At 34.6% G+C, this 19,198-nt stretch overlaps 1 protein-coding gene across 9 annotated transcripts in view; it reads right to left on the bottom strand.

The window, feature by feature from the left end:
• Positions 1 to 2,666: 2,666 nt before the first annotated feature.
• KRIT1 (KRIT1 ankyrin repeat containing) overlaps positions 2,667 to 19,198 on the bottom strand; it is a 37,728-nt gene continuing 21,196 nt past the window's right edge. For 8 of the 9 annotated variants that reach the window (XM_024766997.1, XM_024766996.1, XM_024767001.1 and 5 more), the window contains 7 exons: positions 16,886 to 17,042; positions 15,725 to 15,876; positions 10,584 to 10,750; positions 9,609 to 9,696; positions 8,910 to 9,116; positions 3,474 to 3,590; positions 2,667 to 3,154 (listed from right to left, as the gene is read on the bottom strand). In XM_024766997.1, coding sequence (XP_024622765.1) covers positions 3,086 to 3,154; positions 3,474 to 3,590; positions 8,910 to 9,116; positions 9,609 to 9,696; positions 10,584 to 10,750; positions 15,725 to 15,876; positions 16,886 to 17,042 — 957 coding nt within the window. In that variant the 3' untranslated portion in view covers positions 2,667 to 3,085. The remainder of the gene's footprint in view (positions 3,155 to 3,473; positions 3,591 to 8,909; positions 9,117 to 9,608; positions 9,697 to 10,583; positions 10,751 to 15,724; positions 15,877 to 16,885; positions 17,043 to 19,198) is intronic. The other variant, XM_024767003.1, reaches the window with a different exon arrangement.

The following is a 19,198-nucleotide window of genomic DNA, read 5'->3' as shown; positions in this document are numbered from 1 at the left end:
GGGCAGCTCTTTCATCAAAGATTTAAAAAAAATTTTTTTTTAATTAATTTTTTGGCTGCGTTGGGTCTTCGTTGCTGCACGCAGGCTTTCTCTAGTTGCGGAGAGTGGGGGCTGCTCTTTGTTGCGGTGCGTGGGCTTCTCATTGCGGTGGCTTCTCGTTGGGGAGCACAGGCTCTAGGCATGCGAGCGGTAGCTGTGGCGCACAGGCTCAGTAGTTGTGGCACACAGGCTTAGTTGCTCCGCAGCATGTGGTATCTTCCCAGACCAGGGCTCGAACCCGTGTCCACTGCACTGGCAGGCGGATTCTTAACCACTGTGCCACCAGGGAAATCCCTCAACACACTTCATAAATATGAGTACTTATTATCTCCCTCACTAAACTCTGATCCTTGAAGGCAGGGACTTTTTCTTACCACTGGATCCCTGGCACATAAAAGGCACTCAAATTTATTGAAAGAATGATGAAAAGGAAAATAATATCTTTTATCCCCAGTGCTCATATAGTGCCTGACCAATCCTAGGCACTCATTAAAAGCTATTTGCATTTTCCCCTTATTGTTTATTTCTGGTTTGTTATGGTCTGACAATGATGAATTTTTTTTCAATACTAACTTTGAAATTGACTTCTTAATGCTATATATTTTTAAGCTTTTAATAGCCATGCTACTCCAATAATTTCCTCTTCCCTTCTCTCAGGGCAGCCATACTGTACAACTCTGGCAGGGTACACTATACTCAATGGAGCAGGGAGTTGTTTGATGCAGCACTGATGCATCCTCACTTCCCTCTGTGAAAGGAAAAGCATTCAGCTATTTCCTAAAGTTAATTACAACAGCAGTTCTAAACCCTAAGCTATAAATAAAAAACACCTGGGATACTTTCACAACAGAAATGCTTGGGCCCCACCCGAAAGTTATTGAGTCATAAAGTACCAAAACTCCCCAGGTAACTGCAGAGCTAGTGTTGGGAAACACTGGGGTGGGAGCACAGGATGAGTGTAGGAGAATTGGTTAGAAATTAATCTAGATACGCAGGTTAGTGTATTCAACACTTAGGAATTGGAATTTAACTTTACATCAGTGAGGAGGGTTTTAAGAGGGTAATGAAATAATCAGATCTATGAGAAAGGTTAACTTGGCACCAGTGTGGCGGGGTTTAGAGCCTGAGTTGGGGAGGCCAGGGGAAGAAGCTACAATGAGCCCAAGAATAGACTGCGAGGACTTGAACTAGGGTGGCTGCAGTGCAAACACAGAAGGGAATAGGAAAGGACTCACAAGACATTTGACAGAATTCGCTAAGTGGAATGTGTAGGGTGATTAAAGAGGGAGAAGTTATAGACCACTCCCAGATATCCAGGGTAAGCAACTGGATGCAGTTTGATGCCATTAACCAGAGAATACAAGTGTAAGGATAGAATGGAGCAGGTAAATGAAACAAATTCTGTTTCCAGCTATGATGAAACAGACGTTCCTTGTGTAAACCATTTAGGTGGAGCTAGAATACCAAAAAATTGGAAATTAAGATCTAGAATTCAGAAGAGAGGTTGAGGCTGAAGTTTTACGTTTGGGAGTCAACAGGGTATTTGGTAACAACTGAGGCTATTGGAATGGATGAAACTGAACAGAGAACTGTCTATGTAGAGTCAAAAGTGCTTAGCACAGAATTAAAGATAAATCAGGCTTTCTCATTAAACTTACTTAACCACATAATCTTTATTTTATTTTATTTTTTAATATTTATATTTATTTGGCTGCACTGCATCTTAGCTGCAGCATGTGGGATCTTCGTTACCGCGTGCAGGATCTTTTTAGTTGCTGCATGCGGGATCTTTTAGTTGCGGCATGCGGGATCTAGTTCCCTGACCAGGGATCAAACCCGGGCCCCCTGCATTGCGAGCATGGAGTCTTAACCACTAGACCACCAGGGAAGTCCCCTTAATTTTAATAAAGCTCAGCAGACCTTTAAAAATGCAGATGTCAACGTGAAGAGTAGATGATAATATAAAAAAATTATCTGCAACCTGTATGATAATTTTAAGTATTACTACTGTTATCTCTGAACTTACTTAGAACACAACAACCTGTCAGCTTGGGAAGACTAATTTCTAAGCTTACTAAATAGCAGATTAATCAAGTTAGCTCCTAATATGATATTTTTGCTCCCCTAAATAAAACAACCAGATATTTGGTGATCTACTTCCTACAATATAAAGGCAATATAAATACATCATTGAGCCAACTCATAAAAATACAACATGTTCTTAACAAATGCAACTAGTAATATTCAGAGATTGTCACTTAGTCTGTGTGTCCATGTATGTTTGTGCTTATGTACCAGGCAGTTCTGTGTAATTTACTTAACTTTAATAATACAACTTCATCATTAGGTCTGGAATTATTTCAACAGAAAATTAAGTAAAACTTAAGAAAAAATTCCCAGGCCCTGCTATTTCCAAGAGTGAATGAACTTGTCTAGAACTTGTCCCTGAAATCCTTGTTTTTAAGAGGCACTCAGGTAATTATGATGCAGGGGGTTCAAGAACTATATAATACTTTGAGAAATACTAGCTTATACCAAATAAACATTTTAACTAAGCCTTTTAAAAACATGTTGAGAAATGTTCAGAGATTACAAAAAAAAAATTTAAGTAACAGTGTTACATATGCTTTAAGTAGAAAACACATTTTCTTTATTCAAATCATGTGATTTTCTGTACATTTTGAAATGACACACAAAGTCATAGCAAAGCTATATTTTAATTTCATCATATTCCACTCTAAATTCTGTACCATTTACCAAAAATAACTTTTTATAAAGCTTACTGTTTTGTCTAATATTATACAGACTATCAATCTACACATTTTTGTGTGTTTCTCCTAAAAATTAGATTACCTTATTAGGATATTATATAAAACTAATTGGTATATTACACACCAAACATAAGTACAGATTCTGTACAATGTAATAGTATACATATATATTACAAGAGACTAAATGCCTTGTTAAAAGTAATAGTTTAAGAAATCTTTCATGGAAAAAATCTATATCACAAAATGTGGTGGCTTAAGTATCAGTTGCTTTCCTCTCATGAATTTCTTTCGGTGGGCATTAACTGTCCATTTAGCTTCATTAGTAGTTTTACCACAAGGCCAGCCTACAAAGTAAAATACGTTGACAATAAATTTGAAACATCTAAGAATGTGTAAATGACATACATGGCAGTGGACAGACAGTTCTCTATGTATTTGAAAAGGAACTTTTCATTGTTATAAGACTACAATAAATTATTCAGATAAGTTTCTGGCTTTGCTTAGGAAAGGCCTGCCTTTTTACCTTGGTCTTAAATATGTTAACTACATGTTAGAGGTTTTCCTTAAAGTAAAATGGACTGTCATTTTAAAAAAAAAGAAATAACTTTATTAATACAGTAGAGTTTATTACTAGAAGTCCAGAATAACTGATTAGGTACTTACCTGTTTTGTATGTACTATAAAGCTCATTTTATATTCCATACTATGGATCTGAAAACATGTATCAGCATCTCCCAACTGCCACATAAAACAACCATACTTAAGACTGATGAGTAAAGCCTGCAACATAATTAGAAATCATTATATTGAAATATTTATTAAAAACAACACCCATCTTCTCTTACTATCTACACCTATCTAGACAGGTCTAAACATAGTGGTTTTGACAGTTACAATAAAACTTGTTCAAAGTGCCCACACTAACTTCACACAGCCTGCAGTACAGAGCCACATATATGGTAGACTCTTAGAAGACTGCCTTGAGCAATAATATTCTTCTTATCAGAATGACAAATTTTTTTTTTTTTTGCGGTACGAGGGCCTCTCACTGTTGTGGCCTCTCCCGCTGCGGAGCACAGGCTCCAGACCCGCAGGCTCAGCAGCCATGGCTCACGGGCCCAGCTGCTCCGCGGCATGTGAGATCTTCCCGGACCGGGTCACGAACCAGTGTCCCCTGCATCGGCAGGTGGGCTCTCAACCACCGCGCCACCAGGGAAACCCAACAAAATTATTTAAAGATGCCCATTCTGTGCTATGTATTTGTATATGTGTACACAGAAAGAAGTATTATTCAGCCATGAGAAATAAGGAAATCCTATCATTTGCAACAGCATGGATGGAACTGGAGGGCATTATGCTAAGTGAAATAAGCCAAAGAAAGACAAATACCATAGGATACCACTTATATGTGGAATCTAAAAAAGCCAAACTCACAGAAACAGGAAGAAGAGTGGTGGTTACCAGGGGCTGGTGGGTGGTGGAAATTAAGATGTTGGTCAAAGTAGTACAAACTTTCAGTTATAAGTTCTGGGGATCTAATGTGGGGCATGATGATTATAGTTAGCAATACTGTACTATATGCTTGAAAGTTGTTAAGAGAGTAGATCTTAAATGTTCTCACCAGAAAAAAGAAACTGTAATTATGCAATGTGATAGAGGTGTTGGCTAATGCTATTGTGGTAACCGTTTTGAAACAGATAAGTGTATCAAATCAACATATTGTACACCTTAAACTTACCCAATGATGGGGGAAAAAAAAAAAGATGCCCATTCTATCAGTGGCTTTCAAGAAAATTAAGTGTACTGCAAGTTTTTACTTTCTGCATCTTAAAAACAATTCCTTTTACTATTGATATATTCAGTACCTTTTGAATATTCATATAGTACTTTCAGATCTGAAATTTATGTAATAGGGTAACATGTCAATTTAGGCAATTTCATATCACTGAAAATAAGTATGCTGATACATTTATTGTAAATATAAGCATTATTTAAAAAATTAATAATATATCCTTCATATATTCAGCAGAACTATTTAAAACCAATTACAGTACCCTATTCCTACATGTTGTAACATAATGGTATATTTAAATAGGAATCCAATATATTCTTTGGATTATTTAAAAAACAATTATCTCCTAGTAGTAACTTACATTTTCTTACCCTAAAAATATATTCTTTGTATACACATATACAAAGAAAGTGTTCATGCCATCCTTTAAAATAAGTATGTTGAGAAACGTTACCTCTCTATGACTAGCAGTTCTTAACATAATGATTGTAAATAATAAACTAAGGATATGCCAGAAAGGTAATGGTTTAGGGCATTCTGAAAGGTTCTCTAAGTGAAATGTAATATAATTAATTTACATGAGTGTATACCACTTATAATGGGAAAATAATAACATCTTGCTTTAAAATAGCTATACTTATAAAATATAACTTATAGACAGGATCTACTAAAATAGCTATTTACCAAAGTACACAATGAAACACTGAGTCAAGATATCATAAAACTTTAAACTGTCTATCTTTTGGATCAGTGACTTGAAACTTCTTTAATCAAGAGACAGGAAACTGTCCATTTAATATGTCCTCAAAACAGTTTAATATACAGAAAAAAAATCTGTGGTATAGCAACTCCTCGATTACATGAAGGTCAAATGACCAACAAAAGCACTGAAGCCATAAGGTAAAAATAAAGGTTTTGTTTTTAAAGGACAGTGTGCAGGGAGAAAGGAATTCTTGAGAAATCCACAATAATGAAAACGGCTGAATGGAGTTGAAGAGCCCACATGGCTGTTTTGAGAGACCAGTCTGCTCCAGAAGGAAAAAGTAGCTCTCATTAGGAGGTAAAACCTACGAAGGGGAAGGTGTTTAGTGAAGGAAGTCAAAAAGTAAGAGAAATGACAGGGATAGTTGAGAGCAGAAAAGGGAAACCATGTAAGTCAGAAGTAGACATAGCCAACCAGGACACACAGGAGAAATAGTGATGTTGACAAGTGACCATGAACAATGGCACTATATGGGTATTTAAAGAACCAGTTTTATTTCAGAAGGGCATTATGGTCTACATAAATTGACATCAGCAAAGGGTAATCTATTGCCTGGATGTAGCAGTGGTATTAAGGCTGAAGATATATCAACAAGTACAGTTTAGTTATGAAGACTGTAATGCTTTCACTATAGTAAAACATTGAACTGTAACACTGCATTTACCTATTCGATAGTGCCTACATTTTAATTAAGTAGAAAGATAGGTCTCTGATGAGTATATGAAACTGGCTGAGCTGTATTTTCTGAGGGGCAACTTTTATTATTCCAAACAATAACAAACTATAGAAGGCAGATGTAATTGAGATTAAAAAAAACAACACAGCTGTATTCTATGGCTTTTCCTGAGATTTAATCTGAGGCTAATGTATCCCATATGTAGACTTTTAAATGCAAATGAAAGTATTTTTGCAGATGAAGATGTTAATTTAAGCAAGCTTGTCATAGTCAACCCTAGCAGATTTGGTCAATCTAAGACAACTGAGGACAAGCTGATTGTTCCTATCTTAGATCGTTTGAAAATGTAATTATCTTAGAGCTTTTATAGGTGCCATAAATTTATCAGTAGCTTACAGAACACAAGGTAATGATTATGTGGACAGAAAACATTGTTACCCTTGGTTTCAATCACCTTTTTATATGCCCAATGACAGCATTTCTATTTATATTTCTAGAAAAAGCATATTCTTAATAACACTATCATCCTCTGCCTGCTACTGCTATCTCACTTACTCAATTCCTGGACCAGAATATTATTCATAATATGAAATGTTATATTACTGAAACATCATTTGAATACTATATAAAACTTTTCATTGTTGCCTAAATTTGGAATGCTCCCAAAAGTCAAACATAAAATATAGTTTAGAGAAAAGGCTCAGTGTTATGCCCACAGTATCACCATCCAGTTCGATGAAGAATTTGCAGATATTTGTATAAAATGCTCTGAAATAGCAGAGGAAAAATTTCTTGAAATGACAAGGGGAATTTCTCCTTCATTTCTTTAGTACAACAGGAATAGAAAAAGTAGTTACAAGCTAATAAGAAGCAGCTTATTTTGTATGAGTAAAATAGTCTAAATAGAAAATGAAAAGCAAATGACTCCAAAGCAAGCAGATATCAGAGACTTCAAAAAATCAAGTTCCAAGTCAGTCACTGCCCTATGTCCCTGCATATTCTTTATCTCCATTCACAGGCATTTCTAACAGTATGGGAAAATAACTGTTGCCCATAATGATGATCCTGAGTTATCAGGAAATAACTAAACTACAATTGGGATACTTTCAGAAGGTATGTGATTACATAATAAAGACTTACAAAAATGATGAAAAAAGTTAGGTTCACGATGAAATTCCCTAATCTAAAACGCCTTTTAAAAATGCGTAAGCTCAGTTACTTAAGCTGATTTGGAAAATAGTCTATTCGTGACATATCTGAATGAACAAAATAGATTTTTATCTGCTTCCTATTACTAACTAGAAAGCTGTTTATCTTGTGAAATGTGTTAAATATGCTAAAAGTAATTGATAACCCCATATTTATATTATCATGACTTTGATTAGAAAAAGGGGCACAATACAGTAATAAGCCTCTGATTGAAAAGCTCTGAAGTAGGGGCGGCCAGATCAAGATGGTGGAATAGTGGGGCTTCCCTGGTGGTGCAGTGGTTGAGAGTCCACCTGACGATGCAGGGGATGCGGGTTCGTGTTACCCAAAAAAAAAAAAAAAAAAAAGATGGTGGAAAAGAAAACCTCTGAACAGTTCTAACAGGTATTCACAGTCCCATCCACACTTCATCTTGCCCCCCAAAATGTTCTTATAACTTATTCTAATTTGCAAAATGAACCACTTGTGTCAGGTATTATATTTCCTTTTTTAAATCTGTATTTTTTTCATTTAAATCTAATTTTTAGAATAGGTAATACATTCACAGTTAAAAAAATTTTTTTTAAGTTGCAAAATGCTATATAATGAAAAGTCTCCCTTCTACTCTTATTCCCAGTTACATGGTTCCCCCCCTCTAAAGGCTTTAGGAGACATTTTATGCATACAAAAGCAATACTTATGCAAATATAGTATTCACTTCCCCCCATTTTTTGAGGTATAATTGACATATAACATTATATTAGTTTCAGGTATACAACATAATGATTCAATATTTATATATATTGCAAAATGATCACCACAATAAGTATCGTTAACATCCATCACCATACATAGTTACAACTTTCTTTTTCTTGTGATGAGGAATTTTAAGATCTATTCCCTTAGCAACTTTCAAATATGCAATACAGTATTATTAACTATGGTCACCATGCTCTATACTACATCCCCATGACTTATTTATTTTACAGCTGGAAGTTTGTACCTTTTGACCCCCTTTACCCATTTTGCCCATCTCCCAACTCCCTGCCTTTGGCAACCACCAGTCTGTTCTTTGTATCTATGAGCTTGTTTTTTTTTTTTAAACAAGATTCCACATATAAATAGTGAGATCATATAGTATTTATCTTTGTCTGACTTATTTCACTAGGCATAATGCCCTCAAGGTCCATCCATGTTGTTGCAAATGAAAGACTTCATTCTTTTTAATGGCTGATTAATATTCCATTGTATATATTTACACATTTTCTTTAGCCATTCATCCACTGATGGACACTTAGGTTGTTTATCTTGGCCATTGTAAATAATGTTTCAATGAACAGGGATGTGCATATATCTTTTTGTGTTAGTGTTTCTGTTTTCTTCGGATAAATACCCATTTCCACCCATTTTTACATGAATGGTAGCATATTACATATGGTTCAGCACCAAATATATCTTAGAGATCATTCCACAGAAAAATATTCTTCATTCTTTTATATGGCTGCAAGGTATTTCAATGTTACAATTAATATGTTAACTACCTATTGATAATCATTTCGTTTTCACCCCGCTACCCTTTGCTATTATAAATGAATGAAATTGGTCATGTAGGCTAGTACTGTTATTTTAGATATTACATAATGTGACTGGTCAAAAACAGCTGAAAAGATAAAAATCTACCTTAGTTTCCATATTGAGAAGATGAAGTCCTTTTATATTCACACCTACATACACAGGGATGACTTTATGATTACTGGGGCTTGCCTTTGTAAATATCTGTCCAATGAAAAAAGCTGCTCCATATGTAGGAATTTCCCAACAATTCTGTAAGAACATGCGCTGTAGGTGATGCATTTCTTTACTGACACCTTCACTTGTACTAAGATTCTAAAAACAAAGTAAAATAAACAGATGTGAAAGGAGAATGTACCTTTGATAATCCAAACAGGTCAACTAAACAGTTTCTAAAATCAAGGCTATCCTAAAGACAAATAAAATTGTGTGACATTATCCCAAAGGCAGTTTTTCTTTTGAGATCTTATATTAAAAAAAAAGAAATATCAAGGTCTAAAAATAATGTTTATCTATTCTATTACATTTTTAAGTGCCTCATGGATAGAGATAGTGTATTATCTCATGTTTTTTTAATCTCTAGCACTTACCACAGTATCCAGCATACAGACGGTATTCACTAAAAGATTCTACATTATTAAAAATAAAACTATTTTGCTCCTTTTCCTTTCAGGCATGTGAACTATAAGATTCTTATTTAATTTCAAGAATAAAATGTAATGTACCTATGTTTAAAACATATTAATAATACTAACAAGATTTCAACTAGGCTATAAAATGTCTTTTTATTTCTATTTAATAGCTTACCTTGTATTCATGAAGTATTCGGTTTGTCCAGTGAGGTGCCTTACTTTTCAATTTGGTAATAGGTACAATGGATTTTAGATTTTCTTCACTGTAAGCAAATACACCAACATCTTTTAAATAAATCATCTTTAGTAGCTACAGTAATATAATCATTTACATGTAAATGGCTTTAATTAATATGATTTTTGAGCTGAAAAATATTATATTGTAACATATCAGAGAACTCTCAACATTTTAAGCAAAAAGTCACGATCCTAATATTGCTCAATTTAGAGAAATGTTTCTTCTTTCAGTAGCCACAAAATATTTTTGAATATTGAAAACTACAATAAACAAACTTTAGATGTGCTAAAACCTCAATGTTTTCTCTCAACATGAAACATGAACTAGTTTTTGTGGTGGTATATGGTGAAATGCATCTGCCTTGTAACATTTTTTCTACTAATCCAAGTCAGGTTTTAGTGAACTTATTTAAACATACAGTAAAGAAAGATAAAGCTAACAAGTATAAGGCATATCAAACTATATTCAAATATAAGAAAAAGAACTTTGGAGAGAGTGTAACGTAAAGAATGCTTTACTTTTTTTTTTTTTTTTCTTTTTTTTTTTTTTTTTTTTTTTTTTTTTTTTAGCAGTACGCGGGCCTCTCACTGCTGTGGCCTCTCCCGTTGCGGGGCACAGGCTCCGGACGCACAGGCTCAGCGGCCATGGCTCACGGGCCCAGCCGCTCCGCGGCATGTGGGATCCTCCCAGACCGGGGCACGAACCTGTGTCCCCTGCATCGGCAGGCGGACTCTCAACCACTGCGCCACCAGGGAAGCCCGTACTTTTTTTTTTTTTCTCATTCCATGCCTTATATTATTTAATTCCAAACCAACGTCTAAATAGTTCTTAGTAACGTAATATTTCTAAATTTTCTTGGTTAAACTGAACCTTGGGTATAGCACAAGACCATGAATTGTATTAAATACTTACTTTAGGAAACCTTGCTTGTGTTTCTTACTCTCATAATTTCCATAAACTATCTGCAACAGTAGACTTGCCAATGTTATCAGTTTAGCATCAGGAGCCGTATAAAAGCCCTTCAATAAATTATATCTGGCTTCATCAAAGAGAATAAGAATAGCTAATGGGTCTTCAATCTTAAAAGAAAAAGTATAATTTGGTTATTAGGTCACAATTTCCTGTTATAAATGTACAACTTGCCACTATCTAATATGAAAAAGCAAAAGCTATGTAATTTCATATAAATAAGCTGTTACTGCTTTAGAGCAGAGGTTGACAATTTTTTTCTATTAAAGCCCAGATAGTAATATTTTAAGCTTTGTGAGTCAGATAGTCTGTTAGAATGACTCAACTCTGCCATTGTAGCACAATAGCAGCTATAGACAATACATCTACAAATGTTGGAGTTCTACTAAAACTTTTTATATTGATTCTGAAATTTGAATTTCATGAAATGTTCACATGACATGAAATATTCTTTTGAATTTTTTTCAACCATTAATAGCTTGCAGGATATACAAAAGTAGGCAACAGGTCAGATACAGCAATAGGCCATAGGTTGCTAACCTCTGATTCACAGTTCAATAAAATTATCATCAGTTTATGGATATGAGTGTGTATAACTTATAGTACAATTTTACTTAAATTCTTTATATTCCTCAAACATTCTTCTACAGTCTGTGATTCACCCAATACAGTAATGAACCTCAAAGAAGATAAAAGGAAGTATTAACTCCCAGAAGGACACATGAAGTTTGAAAAAACTTAACATTTTTTGACTAAAAAATATTCAGTACTTTGCACTTTCAAATAACACTAAAGGAGAGCATACTTTTTTAAGTTTTGAAAACTTTAAAGTTTCACTTTATCTGATAAGATTAGCAAACATTGAAAAATGCCAGCCTAAAGAATACATTTCTACTTGGAAATAATCACCAATTATAGAGATTCTGAATGAATACTTAGTATGTTTCCAAATATGATTCAAAATGACCCAAATTCCTTATGACAAAAGAAATGTTGTCATACTAACTAAAATAATATAATACTCCATATATTGATAATATTAAAAAAACTGAAACAGAATTTCATGGGGAAAAAAAGATAAGGGGATTGCTCTAGATTAAAGGAGACTTAAAGAGACAGTAATCAAATGCAAAGCATGAACGCTGACTAGCTCCTTCAGTTGGGAGTTAAAAGAGACTGAAAAATTGGGGGAAAATCTGAATATGGGTCTGATATTAGAGGTTATTATGGAAACATTAATTTTATTAGGGTGAAAGTGGTACTGTAGTAGGTACATCCTTGTTCTTAGAAGATGCATGTTAAAATATTTAGGGATGAAGTGCCAGGATGTCTGCAACTCAATTTTAAATGGTTCACAACCAAAAGAGAGGAAAGATGAAACAAATGTAGCAAAATGTTAACAATTAGTGAATTTAATGAATGGTATATGATGGTATGAAGTTTATTACTTTTTCAACTTTCCTATGGGTTTTTAATTTCTCAAAAAAATTGTTGGGAAAAAATGAAAGAAAACATTTTTCTAATAAAAATTGACTTAAAGAATTTGAAGAGTTTGAATAGAGAATAATTATAATTCCTAATAGTGTGTTCAGTGACTATTAGTCAACAATTGTTCTTTTTAAATGAAAGCAGGCTCTTTTCATCCTAAAAGAATAATCCTAACCAAAAAAATACAATTCTTCTATTTTTCAGGTGGTAAAAAAAGGAATTTTTCAATGAGTGAAAAAGAACGCAACCACTTTATCAGATGATCGTGATATTCTGATTCACCTTAAGTACTCACTAAGCCTTGCTTCTTTTCACTTGAACCTACTTTGTATTATTTGTAACATAATATGCAATTAATTAATATCCAAGTATTATCATTATTGCTCTTTCTCTACCAGCCAACTTTAAAAATTTTACTTAGAGAGAAAGAAGACAGGCTGAGTATATTTAGATTATTTGCAAATTTCATACATCTATTACATTTTAAGAACTGCTAACAAAGTTTGCCATTTTAACTATTTTTAACTGTAGAATTTAGTGGCATTAATTACATTCACAATGTTGTGAATCATCACAACTATTTCCATATTTTCATTGACTAAACAGAAACTCTGTAACCATTAAGTCCTCATTCTCTCCCCCATCACACTAATATACTTTCTGTTTATGGTATCTATTCTAGATATTTATTTAAGATAAGTAGAATGAAACAGTATTTGTCCTTTTGTGTATGGCTTATTTCACCTAGCATGTTTTCAAGGTTCATCCATGTTACGACATGTATCAAAACTTCATTCCTTTTTATGGCTGAATAATACTCCATTTTCTTCATCCATTTATCTGTTGATGAACACTTAGCTTGTGTCCACCTTTTTGGTTATTATGAATAATGCTGTTAAGAATGCTGGAATACAAGTATCTGTTTGAGTTCTTGTTTCCTTTAAGTATATACCTAGGAGTGGAATTGCTGGATCAAATGGTAATTCTATGCTTAGTTTTTGGAAGAACCACTCAACTATTTTCCACAGCAGCTGCACCATTTTACACTCCTACCTACAACATACAAGGGTTCCAACTTCTCTATGTCTTCATCAAAACTCAACATCTTCTTTTATAAATTTTTATTATTACAACCATCCTAGTAGGTGTGAAGTGGTTTCTGATTGTGTTTTGATTTGCATTTCCTTAATGACTGATAATGCTGAGCGTCTTTGCATGTGCTTGTTGGCCACTTATATATCTTTACTGGAGAAATGCTATTTAAGTCCTTTACCCAATTTAATTGGGTTGTCTTTTCGTTGTGGAGTTGTAGTTCTTTTAATATTCTGGATAGTAAACACTTATCAGATTTATGATTTGCAAATATTTTCTTGCATTCTCTAGCTTGTCTTTTTCTTGACAATGTCCTTTGATTTACAAATGCTTTTAATTTTGATGAAGTCTCATTTATCGATTTTTTTCTTTTGTTACTCATGTTTTTGGTGTCATATCTAAAACTCCAAGGCCAAATCTAAGGTCATGAAGACTACCCATATATTTTGTCCTAAGAGTTTTATGGTTTTGGCTTTTATATTTAGGTTATTGATACACTGAGTCAATTTCTGATGTGGTGTGAGATCAGGGTCTAATTTTATACTTTTCGCATATGAATTTCCAGTTGTCCAAGCATCATCTGTTGAAGAGGCTATGTTTTCTTCATTGGATGCATTTGGCATCCTTGTCAAAAAGCAGTTGGCATGGATATATGGGGTTACTTCAGGACTCTCAATTCTATTCCACTAGTCTATGTCTATCCTTATACCAGTACCACATTGTTTGGATTATTGTAGCTTTGTACTAAGAAGTTTGGAAATGTGAATCCCACAACTTTATTCTTCTTTTTCAAGAATGTTTTCGCTATTCAAGGCCCTTTGCAATGAATTTGGGGATTGCCTTTCCCATTCCTGTAAAAACGTCTGTTGTTAGGGAATTGTGTTGAATTGGTAGATCACTTTGCTTGTATTGATGTCTTAAAAATATTAAGTCTTCTTATCCTTGAACATGGGATGTCTTTCTAGTTACTTATGTCTTCTTTATTTCAGCAATGTTTTTGTAGTTTTCAGTGTACGAGTTTTGCAGCTCTCTTGCTAAATTTATTCCTAGGTATTTTATTCTTTTAGAAGTTATTTTAATGGAGTTTTTAGTTTCCTTTTTTTGGGGGGGGGAGTGTCTGTGGCTGGTTATAGAAACAACTGATTTTCGTGTGTTGAGCTTGTACCCTACAACTTTGCTGAATCCATTTACTAGCCCTAGTAGCTTTTGTGTAGATTCTTTGGAATTTCCTATATACAGGATAATGTCATTTGTGATCAACAGAGACAGTTTTACTTTTTCCTTTCCAATCTGGATGCCTTTTTTTTTCTTTTCTTTCTTTCCTTTTTTTTGGGCGGTGGTGGTTGGGGGAGTGTGGCTCATTGCTTTGGTTAGAACTTCTAGCTCTTTGTTAAACAGCAGTAGTGAAAGCAGGTATCCTTGTCTTGTTCTTAGGAGGAGTTTTCAGTCTTTCACCACTGAGTATGTTAACTGTGGGTTTTTCATAAATGCCATTTATTACACTGAGGAAGTTCCCATCTATCCTAGTTTTCTGAGAGTTTTACCATGAAAGGCTACTGGATTTTGTCAAATGACTTTTTTACCTTTAGTTTGATAACAGAAGAGGGACAATATGAATAGTCAGGCATAAAACATTTACCAAGTTTGGACAAGGTCACTGAAATTTTCATGTGCTAAAATTTGTTTAACCTTGTCTGTTTAATATTTTCTTGAATAAAGAATCTGGAAATTGTGTATTTTTTCTTCACCAAATTTATGAGAGCCTGGAAATTTTCTTTTTCCCCCAGTTTTCACAGCTACCACTGTATTTAGATTATCATCTAGTTTAACTTGTAACATCTCCCTTAGGTTTCTTCCTTGTCCAGTCGTCCCTCAGATGACATTATTTCACTTCTCCTCTAAAATTTACAGTAATTCAAATCCAAACATAATTGTTTGGGACAGACCTTTTTTTAATCAAATGTAAATTCCATTCTCATTTTTTACTATCTATATAGTTCTCTGTTGAGTCAAAAACAGCTATTTACCGACTGTTGAGAATAACTTTTTAATGTCCCCTTTGTAAACATAATCTTCTCTATCCAGAATGTTTTTTCTGTTCTCCCCTTACACCAATGCATCTCTTTGCTCCTTTGAAACGTATGCAACTGATTAGCCCTTTATTAAGTTTATCTGACACTGTACTCCCTTTCTAACTACTCTAAAATTTTTTTCTACTCTAAAATCTTTCTCCCATCTGGCTGGTAATTCTCTTTAGGATGTATTCTCTGTTTCTTTTGTACTCTAAGACAATGGAGGTGGGGAAATGGAAAAACCAACCAGGGGCTTTGTAAGTAGATTGACTCAAACTCTACCACTTAAAACAGGGATGTAAGGATTGAACAGAAAAACAGAAATAAAACCTCCTGTAAAGGAAGAGTACAATTTTTGCCTCTAGTGCTTAAAACAGGAACTCAGTAGATTCTGAACATTTAAATGACTGTAAAAAAGATTTCTGAGCAAACCTTTTTCTCAACTTCCAAAGGAAGTCTCACATCTCTTCTTAGGAAAAGCTGTGGTGTCTCCCTTTGGGGATCCAAATTAGTCAATTCAGCAAGTATTTCTGGCCAGTCACGAACATGTTGCAATGGTTTATGATAAGGCTTGAGTTGAAGGCCTGAAAAACATCTTTCCTTTTATAAATGATAATGTAAAAATGAACCAATTATATCAACACATAGAAACTTTTTATCAAACTCTCTGTACCTAAGTACTGAACACACACAAATTATAGGTCTAAATTTAAATCAATATTGACTTTAATCAACATTACTACCCAATTTGAAGTTAATTGTTTATTAAGAATATAAGAATTATGAAACTAAATCTGAAAATGAATAAAATTTATCAAATATATTTAAGATCCTTAATTCCATGATAGCCTATTTAATGAGAAAATCAGTAGAATTTGGTGTTTAAAAAAATACAATTAAATCACTAGATAACCAATCACAACCACCTCAATGAAATCCCTTATGTATCTGCAATACTTTGTTTGAGAGATAAATCTATAATGACATTGGGTCGAGTTTAAATAACAAAGATAGAAAACCAATATACAGAAAAAGAAAATCTGTATTATTCTGAGATGAGGTGAGCACTGAAAATAAAGGCAAGTTGGATGAGCACTACGTTTAACAGCATTCAAATCAAATTCACTGCCAAAGAAAAATGTTTTGGTTTTTATCATTTCAAACATTGTACGCGGGCTTCCCTGGTGGCACAGTGGTTGAGAGTACGCCTGCCGATGCAGGGGACGCGGGTTCGTGCCCTGGTCCGGGAGGATCCCACATGCTGCGGAGCGGCCGGGCCCGTGAGCCATGGCCGCTGAGCCTGCGCGTCCGGAGCCTGTGCTCTGCAGCGGGAGAGGCCACAACAGTGAGAGGCCCGCGAACCGCAAAAAAAAAAAAAACAAAAAAAACCCATTGTATGAACAAAGAGGGGCCAGGAGGAAGCAGAGGCTTATGTGTTTCAGCAGTCTGAACATAAACAATCTGTATAAAAGAGAAGAACACTGTCTCATTTGAAAATTTAAAAGTCAATAATAATTGATGCTATACTTAAGTTTACCAACCCTCTCAAAAAGGAATAATCAGGTTTATACAACAGAATAACAAATTTCTTACTGAGATTTTCTGAACAGATCCAAATAGTGAAATATTGCTGTGTTTCTTGAGAGAGACGCATTCCTTCCATTATCTGCTGCACTGAGGTATTATTTCCATGCTTCAGTTCTACAGAACGGTATGATCCATCCATTCTGTATATTCGAACTTTTTCATACTAGGACAAAGAATGATAATAAATTATGCAACCTGGTTATAAATTATACATCCCAATACAATAAAATGCTTTAATTTCAACTTCATCTGCTTAAAAACAACTTCAAGTGAGAATCTTCTGGCAGTATTTTATTTATTTATTTTTGCCTTGCCATGTGGCTTGCGGGATCTTACTTCACCAACTAGGGATTGAACCTGCACCCCCCCTGCAGTGGAAGCACAGAGTCCTAACCACTGGACCTTCTAGCGATATTAAAAAAAATTTTTTTTTCATTATTTATATTTTCTAACATGTTTTCCTCTGAATATTCCATGGTCAAATAAGTTTGAGAAACTAAGGCAAATGGGTTTTTAAAAAATATTCAACTTCAAAATCTTCTGAAAGGATATTTTAAAGCCATTAATGTACAATGTAAACATCAAATGGGGGATATAGACTTGGTTAACTAAATCTGGTGTTAGTCAAGTACCTCGTGAGTTTAGTGAGCCACAAATTAGAATGTAGAAATGTGTACCAGCAATAATTTGTCCTAAGAGGAATCTGTGATAGAAGACTTTGCAGATAAAAGTTATGAAACAATGGACCATGAGCCAGTTTCTTTCCTCCTGTTCAGAAAATCCCAGAGAGAAATGATATTCTCAATACATTTTTATTGTTATAGGAAGTAACTGATGCCACCAAACAACTTCCAGGACAGTTCATTTTAGATAAAAGTACTTAATTCCTTTTATACATTCAGATATAAAAATTATATAAGAAATAAAAATGTGGTTTTTTACAAAATCTATTTATTCATTTTTGGCTGTGTTGGGTCTTTGTTGCTGCACACGGGCTTTCTCTAGTTGTGGAAAGAGGGGGTTACTCTTCATTGCAGTACACGGGCTTCAGCAGTTGTGGCTCGCGGGGTCTAGAGCACAGCCTCAGTAGCTGTGGCGCATGGGCTTAGTTGCTCCACAGCATGTGGGATCTTCCTGGATCAGGGCTCAAACCCGTGTCCCCCTGCATTGGCAGGCAGATTCTTAACCACTGTGCCGCCAGGGAAGTCCCTAAAAATGTGTTTTAACTATACAAATAGAAAACAAATTGCAACGAAGTATAACATAAGGGTGCCTGTACTGCTTATCTATTTCTTTGCTTTTGTCCTGTACTCAGGGAATAGTGTTTTGACAAAAATGTGTATGAATGTGTGTAATTTTCCTTAAAGGCAGAGGTCATTTACTGAATAAATAAAGAATATGTATTCTTGGGCTTCCCTGGTGGCGCAGTGGTTGAGAGTCCGCCTGCCAATGCAGGGGACACGGGTTCGTGCCGCAGTCCGGGAAGATCCCACATGCCCGCGGAGCGGGTAGGCCCGTGAGCCACGGCCGCTGAGCCTGCGCGTCCAGAGCCTGTGCTCCGCAACGGGAGAGGCCACAACAGTGACAGGCCCGCGTACGGCAAAAAAAAAAAAAAAAAGAATATGTATTCTTTATCACATCACTTTCAGCATTTTATGGTGTTAAATTTACAAAAATATTCAACAAATACTCATTGCCTACTTAATAGAAATGTCTGGAAAGGCTCAAACATATGGGTTATACCTGTTGGTATAAAACTTTTATCCTTTATCAGTTGGTATAAATCCTTTTATCTGGTTTTCAAGTTTCCAAACAATTTTTAAACTGGTAACAGTTTTAACATCACTATAACTTTCAGGCATAACTGAGTTTTTTCTAATTGTTAATTCTTCTCTATTTTAATGTCACTGCTAATTATTTTGTACGTAAGTAGGGGGAAAGGCCAGGTTGAACTGGCAGAATAAAAGACTTAGAAATCTCCTATTTTAACCCATTCATTATCTTGAGGAGGAAGATGAATCTGTAATAGATGACAACTTGCCGAAACTAAATTACCAAATGATGTGTAATATTATTATTGGGTTGGCCAGAAAGTTCGTTCAGGTTTTTCATACGTTATGGAAAAACCCGAACGAACTTTTTGGCCAGCCCAATATTTACAAATATATTACTTAGAAGGCCTAAGTAGAGAGAGATGCTCCAATGAATAGGTTAAAATTTGTAATCAGCATACCAAGTATACAGATTACACTGGAAATTAATTTTAACTGATCGAAAGATTTATTTATGCAGTTTTATTTTGATATGCAAGAATAAATG

Source organism: Neophocaena asiaeorientalis, unplaced genomic scaffold, assembly GCF_003031525.2.
Source record: "Neophocaena asiaeorientalis asiaeorientalis breed wild unplaced genomic scaffold, Neophocaena_asiaeorientalis_V1.1 scaffold70, whole genome shotgun sequence".
Classification (NCBI taxonomy): domain Eukaryota; kingdom Metazoa; phylum Chordata; class Mammalia; order Artiodactyla; family Phocoenidae; genus Neophocaena; species Neophocaena asiaeorientalis.
Note: the sequence above shows the minus strand (reverse complement) of the source record. Positions and strands in the feature narration are given on the sequence as shown.